The sequence below is a fragment of the Tupaia chinensis genome, unplaced genomic scaffold (assembly GCF_000334495.1).
Source record: "Tupaia chinensis unplaced genomic scaffold, TupChi_1.0 Scaffold000037_4, whole genome shotgun sequence".
Lineage (NCBI taxonomy): Eukaryota > Metazoa > Chordata > Mammalia > Scandentia > Tupaiidae > Tupaia > Tupaia belangeri.
Genome location: NW_006159487.1, coordinates 128,964 through 136,246, shown reverse-complemented (window position 1 = coordinate 136,246; position 7,283 = coordinate 128,964). Strand labels below are relative to the sequence as shown.

The 7,283-nt window shown below is 48.3% G+C and overlaps 1 protein-coding gene across 1 annotated transcript; it reads right to left on the bottom strand.

Moving 5' to 3' along the window:
- Positions 1 to 5,029: 5,029 nt before the first annotated feature.
- Positions 5,030 to 6,022, bottom strand: OR8A1 (olfactory receptor family 8 subfamily A member 1). The gene has a single exon (XM_006140625.3). The coding sequence runs from the start codon at positions 5,987 to 5,989 to the stop codon at positions 5,030 to 5,032; it is 960 nt and encodes a 319-aa protein (XP_006140687.1). The 5' UTR covers positions 5,990 to 6,022.
- Between the last annotated feature and the right edge of the window lie 1,261 nt (positions 6,023 to 7,283).

The following is a 7,283-nucleotide window of genomic DNA, read 5'->3' as shown; positions in this document are numbered from 1 at the left end:
CCCTGTCTTACTATGGGTGTTTTTAAAATTTAATTAATTTCAATGTGACAAGAGAGGGACACAGAGAGAAACAGAGTGAGAAAGCAAGCCACCGGGTTCTGGACTTGAACCGCAGTCGGCCATGTGGGAGTCCAGCATCCTGAACCACCACACCACCTGCTGCCCCACTATGGGTGTTCTGAACACATAGTGTGTGCTTGACCTTCTCTTGTCTCCGTTCAGGGGCTAGTGTCGGCGTCTGTCCCAGGGCTTGGGTCTGGCTGAATCATGATCAGGGGGCGGCTGCTGAGGAAGAGAAAGAGGACGAGAAAGAGAAAGGCCTCCATCTTGCCTGGACCTGGGAATTGGAAAGAAGGAGACAAAGGGAGAGAGTAGAAATGGACACAGGCAGCCTGAGCCTGGGTAGCCCAAGCAACTTGTGCCACCCAGATGAACTGGACGTCTTTGTTTATAGTACAAGGAGACGTTACACATGTATGTTTCATGACACTTCATGGATTAGTTGCCAGGTTACAGACAATGAGAAGCAGTTAACAAGTCTATAAGAGATTAGTCATACCTGGGCCCAGGTGTATCCCTTGGCGATAATCCCATCTAGAGAGAATCTCATCTTCTTTTCTAATGCAGAGAACTAGCTGTTAGGTGTGGGGAAGGAGCTAAAGAACTTCTCTATAAGGAGTGTACCACCACACCCAGAGAAGTCTAAAGAACCTTTCAGATGTAGAGCAGGGATTGGACTTTACTAATTGGGGTCAAGATGTTTCTTGGAGTCCATCAGATGTGTCTGTTGGAATGCCCCTAGTAATTTCCACCCTTGCTTTGTCTGCAGCCAAGGTCAAGGAAAGACAAGTTACAAGGTTCTGCCAAACCCCAAAAGAGCATGTGGTGTTTGCTCAGCGCATGTCCCCACACCTCAGACTCTCTCTCTTAACCGTGTCCCCACAGGCTGGTCTCACTCCTCTTTGCTCACCTCTCTTCATGCTCTGTCACTCCCCTGTGCGGGTACTTTTATCTGAAGCTGGCTGTTCTGTGTCTAGACAGTGCTGACTGAGGTCAGAGGGAGCTCCTGAGCAGTTCCACTCGAGCTTTAGCTCATCGCCACCAGGTGGCAGCAGCAGGAGGAGTCATCCCGTCTGAATGTCCCTGATCGTGTTCTGACCTGTGCTGATTTTCGTTTGTTTAAATTTTATTTTCTGACTTTTTATTTACACTTATTCACTGTACATCTTCACAGCATACACTCTGGTTTTTCTTTCTTTTTCGCCCTCAATTCCCTCCTTCCCGCCCCCAGTGCCACCGCTTGCCCGTGCTGCCTCTGTACCCACAGTTACCCTCCATGCTGCTGTACCTTCCAAACACCCCTGCACCTCCTCTCACTGGGAGGAGATAGATACATGTGCATACCCACACGGGGCTTCAACAAGACCATGGAAAATGGAAACTATGCATGGATTTCAAAATGTGGGGTCCCCAAATAAACTCATATTTTAATTCCATTTTCTACAAACTTTTTGAAGTCTCCTCACTCATTTTTACCCCAGAATTGCACTTGGACTCCTAGAAGTGGATCTAAACTCAGACTAGCAGAGATAAACATCTTGACTAAAGGGAAAAGATCTTGTTAAGAAGTTCGCCTCAGAGTTTCTTAATGACATCGTTGGGGTGTTATGCACATCATGGACATGTCCCAGAGGTAACATAGCCCTGTGCTGTATTTCGTGGAACTTTACACGCAAGTCTTTCACAGGTGACAAGAAAGAGGTCGGTTGCAGCTGGAGACTGCCCCTGTCCTAGGATAGTGACCAATGAAAGGCCACTTCTCTGTCCACAGCCCTACAGCCTCATCACCCAGGTGGCACGGCTACTCCTCCCTGAGCCTGGGAGGTAGTCCTGGTAGGGGTGGCTGGGCCCCTGCTCTCTCCAGGGCAGGCTGGCCTCCTCTTCTGAGCCTTCCTTGTATAGGGAGGAGAGGCGTTGCCCACTCTACTTGTGCCTGGTCTGTGAAATTATCCTGGGGATGCAGAGAGGGAACCTTGTAATATGCCTAGTGGCCATTAGTATGTCTATTAAAGAAATGTCTTTTCAAGTACTTTGTCCAGTTTTTAATTGGATTTTTTTTCTATTGAGTTGTGTGATTTTCTTATATTTTGGATATTGATCCCTCATCAGATATATAGTTTGTAAATATTACCTCCCGATCTGTAGGTTGTCTTAATTTTATTGATTATCTTCACACCAAAACTATGAGAACCTAATAAACAAATTCAATAAGGTTTCAGGAAACAAAATCAACATACAAAAATCTATAATGTTCCATGCACTAATATAAAATTATACAAAAAGGAAATTAAGGAAACACTTCATTTTCCAACAGCATCAGAAACAAAACTACTAAGGGATAAATTTAACCCAAAAGATGAAAAAAAAATTTTTTAAAAATAGTTTTGCTATAGGGTACATGCACTCTCTGGAGCAACAGAGAGAGACAGAGAGAAAGTGAGAAATCACCTGGGGGCGGGGGGCAAGGGAGAGGGCACATGGTAGTAACCACACCACAATTCTTTATCTTTCATTCTCCTCCTGGGATTTTGGGCATGCATGCACATGCACCAGGTTTTGGACTCAAACCTCAGTCAGCTGTGTGGTGGTCCAGTGCCTCAGCTACTATGCCACCAACTGGCCCCCTAAGATTAAACATTTGTATGCAGAAAACTATAAAATGTTGATGAAGGAAATTGAAGAAGACATGAATAAATGGAAATACATCTTGTGTTCATGGATTTGAAGAATTAATATTGTTAAGATTCTCATGCTACCTATTTAATGCAATCCCTATAAATGACATTTTTTTTCACAGAAATTGTTTTTTAAAAAATTTATGCGGAGCTACAAAAGACCCCAAATAGCTGTCAACATAACAAAGGTGAAGGCGTCACACTCCCTGATCGCAAGTCCATTGTAAAGCTATAGGAATCAAAACAGCATGGTACTGGCACAAAAACAGACGCATCAACCAATAGCAGAATAGAGAGCTCAGGGATACGCCCAGACGTAGACAACCAGCTAATTTCTGACGATGGCATCAAAGAGACCAGTGGGGAAAGGAGGCATCGCTAGCACATAGTGCTGGAGGAACTGGATGTCTACATGTGAAAGAGTGAGACAGCCCTGGCTTAAACCGCACCCAGAAATTGATTGAAAGTGAAGTGAAGACTTAAACGTAAAAGTGAAACTGAAACTACTAAACTCGCAGAAAATAATTAAGTGGGAGGGAAGCTTCTGGACATTGGTCTGACACCAGAAGCTCAGCAGTGAAAGCGAGCGTGAGTGAGGGGGCAATGTGAGTTTATCTCCTGCCTACCTCAGTTTTAATTTGCCTTCTTTTTCTAGTTTCTGAAGTTGGAAATTTAGATGGTTGCTTTTAGATCTTCTTTTCTTTTTCTTTCTTTCTTTCTTTTTTTTTTTTTTTTTTTAGATTTTTTTATAGGGCATGTGCGCTCGCCAGAAAGAGACACAGAGAGACAGAAAGCGAGAAATCACCCCCCAGGGGGGATGGCCGCGCCGCAATCCCTTCTCCTCCATTCTCCTCTCAGGATCTTGGGCACGCACGCACACGCGCCCGGCGTGAGTTTTAAGCCACCGGATCCGGGACTCGAACCGCGGTCGACGACATGGGAGTCCAGCGACATAGCCATTATGCTAACTACTGATCCTTTAGATCTTCTTTTCTAATAAATATGTTCGATGCTACCAGTTTTCCTCTAAGCATTGCTTTAGTGAGTTGTGATGTTTTGATTTTGTTTTCATTTGATTTAAAATGCTTAAAATATTCTCTGGAGATTTTTTTTTTATTGACCCATGTGCTGTTTAGAGGAAGTGTGTTATCTAACCAGACTACTTAGTCTAAAATATGTATGCCGATTTATAAGCAAGGGACAGTGAATAGAAACATCGTCCCAGGGCAGCTGGATTTACTGACTGAGGCAGGCAGGAGATTGGTCACTGGGCAGGACAAGGACGGAAGACGCATTTAGCAGCAAAGTGTAATCTGGAGTGACTACTGGTCATCCTCGTTTCTGGTATTAGGGGTTTGCCAGGACATGGGAAACTGGTGTCATCTTTTCTTAGTCACAGTGAAGAGTTGCCCATAAAGGGAAGAGGTTTGGACAGATGGTAAAAGGGAGAGGATTTGAGAAATTATTTTCAGGAGGCATTTGAAATTGGAGAGCAGAATTAGGGCAGGCTAAGTAGGCTGTTCCAAGGGCCTATCAGCCCGGGGTGGTAGGAACAGTGAGAACCAGAGTGCGGGATCTTGGTTCCGTGTAGTGGAAGTCCAGTCACGCCCTCCTTGCTTAGGTGCACTTGAATGATAACCAGAAGCACTTACAAGAGTGGCCTGGCTCAGAGTCAGCATCTAAAAACATGTTCGATGCTGTTATTATTGCTACTAAGAAAAGTAGTGGATGATGGGGCCAGGTAGGGCTTCGTGGGCAGCAGTCCGTAGAGGGGAGAGGAGATCTGGACGAGAAGGGGCAGTGTAAAGGGGACTGAGATCAGGCAGTGACACCTCCAGCTTAGTTAAAAATACCATTGGGATTCTTATAGGGCTGCATTAAATGGGCAGTGTGGCCATCTGAACAGTGCTCATTCTTGAAGGGGACCGATGACTCTTCAACTCACTGCTCTGCTTACGTGCTCCCAGTGCACTGGTTGACGAATGTGTCCAGTGTGGAAGGGAATGAGACTATAAATGATGCACTCTGTGCTCAAAGTTTAAAATTTTTGTTGAGTTACAATTAAGATAGTAAATGGTTAGCAAAGGGTAAATATAGAGAAGAGAGGAAGCTGATTTCAAGTGAAAGAAAACAGGAACTTGAAATTGGCTGGTTTCCAACAGAACTGCAAGAGAGGGAGGGAAGGAAGGGGAGAAGAGAAGGTGGTGCCCAGTCACGTGAAGCGGCTGTCCCCACGCCCAGCCAGGCCAGCATTCAGGGCACCCTCTGGTATTAAACACAAAACAAAACCACGTTTACATCGAGAAAGAAGAACAGCACCGGCATCGACATAGTTTCCTCCGCAGTGTTTTCCGCACGGCAGCCTTGACCTCCTTATTCCTCAGGCTGTAGATCAGGGGGTTCAGCATGGGGATCGCTGAGGTGTAGAACACGGAGGCCACACTCTCCTGGGCCAGGGAAGTGGCCGTGGAGGGCTTTAAGTACATGAAGGCCGTCGACCCGTAGAATATCCCCACAGCCGTGAGGTGGGAGTTGCAGGTGCCGAAGGCCTTGGCCCTGCCCTCGGCCGTGCTGATGCGGAGGATGCTGGAGAGGACGAAGGCGTAGGAGATGAGCACTGTCAGGCTGGTGACCACAATGTTGAACCCAGCCAGAAGGAAGACTGTCACCTCGACACCGTAGGTGCTGGAGCAGGAGAGCTTCATGAGAGGGAGGATGTCGCAGAAGTAGTGGCTGACCAGACGTCCGCAGTAGGACAGGCTCAGCATGAGGCCCGTCTCCACTGTCGAACCAATGAGCCCCATGGTGTAGACCGCAGCCACCAGCAGGGAGCAGACGGAGGGAGACATGATGGTGCCGTAGAGCAGAGGGCGGCAGATGGCAACGTAGCGGTCGTAGGCCATCACCGTGAGCATGTAGCACTCAGCAATGACGAAGAGGAGGAAGAAGAAGAGCTGCGACATGCACCCCGTGTAGGAGATGGCCTTCTTCTCCGACACGAAGCTCACCAGCATCTTTGGGGTGGTGACGGAGGCGTAGAGGAGGTCCACCAGGGACAGGTTGCTGAGGAAGTAGTACATGGGGGTGTGGAGCTGCGTGTCCAGGCAGATCAGGCCGGTCATGCCCAGGTTCCCCAGCATGGTGACCACGTAGACCCCGAGGAAGAGGAGGAAGAGGGGGAGCTGGAGCTCCGTCCGGCTGGTTAAGCCCCCTAGGATGAATTCAGTCACTACAGAGTGGTTCTCTGCAGCCATGCTTCTCCGGCAGGCCTGTGGAGAGAAGAGCCAGTGAACAGCTGCCCATGCTGCCCGGGGTGGGCGTGGAGTCAGACTGGGCCCTTCACCAGTGGGCCTTGCCACCCCTGCTCCTTGTTGGGGAGAAACTAGCCCTGGAGTGTTTCAAAGATCACAAGAGGAAAGGGGACTTTTACCACACACAGAAGTCCCCAGGTGCCCGCACACTGTCCTCGCAGTGTAGCAGCTGGCATCGCCCGGGCTTGGTAGAGAGGCAGGCTCTCTGCCCCGGCCCTGATCCACCAAGGCAGACTCCAGGATGAGGCCTGGTGTGACATTTAAACAGTCTCTCCTGGGACACTGAGCTGCTCGGTATGAGAGCCCTCCTCTACCGACAGGCAGGCCATCCCTGCTTTACAGCTCGGGATGGCCTTGGTGGGAACCACCCTGCCGGTTCTGCACTGCCTCGATGCTGTGTGAGCTTGTGGGCACCCACCCCGACCACACGCTGTCAGGGAGCATGTTAGTCACCAGCTGTACTGTCGAGGGAAAAGTCCATTTCCACATCTAAAAGATGAAGAAATTCCTAACGGTGATCCCAGAGGTGGCTGGATCTATAATGTGGGGTAACACAGATGAGAAACCGTTTTCGAGCCACTCAGCTCCTGTGACAATGTGAGCGGCCACCGAGTGCCTGGGACCTGTTCTGTTTCTCACCGGGCTTGAGGCCCGAGGCAGCGGACCGCCACGTGGGCCCTTGTCTGCGCCGATGCCACCGCCTTGCCGCCATGGGTCTGTAGTGGTCTCTCGGCTGGCGTCCATTCAGGTGTGCAGCAGCTGAGGTTGGCGCTGGCACTGCTTTCCGGTCAGAGCAGACCACGGCGCTCCGCAGCCCCGCAGCAAAGATCCCAACTCCGGCGGTGTCTAGGCAGCGCCGCCGCCACTGCGGGAGACGCAGATGTCCTCGGGTGGGAGGCATTTCTTAAGCTAAAAATGGCGAAGTCTCACTATTTTAATGCTTCCTTACATAATACTGACTTTCGTGTGGTGCACTATGGCCTACACATTTATTTCAGGGCTCAGTCTAATTAACTTCTAACATTCTTGGTTATGAGAAGAAACATGTTTAAAGGAGGATTTTTATTCCATTTTCATACTGAGAAAACTGAGGTGACTAGACTAAGGCTTACTCATTATTTTTTCCCAAAATTCTCAAATGTATTTAAATGATCCAAGAATATTGTCCTGTTTATATACTTATTTTAAGAACACTTTTAAAAACAATATTTTCTAGATAAGAAAGATTCTAAAAGTG

What these genes read in the sequence shown, in the direction of transcription:
- OR8A1 (XM_006140625.3), bottom strand. Translation starts at nt 5,989, where the DNA reads ATGGCTGCAGAGAACCACTCTGTAGTGACTGAATTCATCCTAGGGGGC.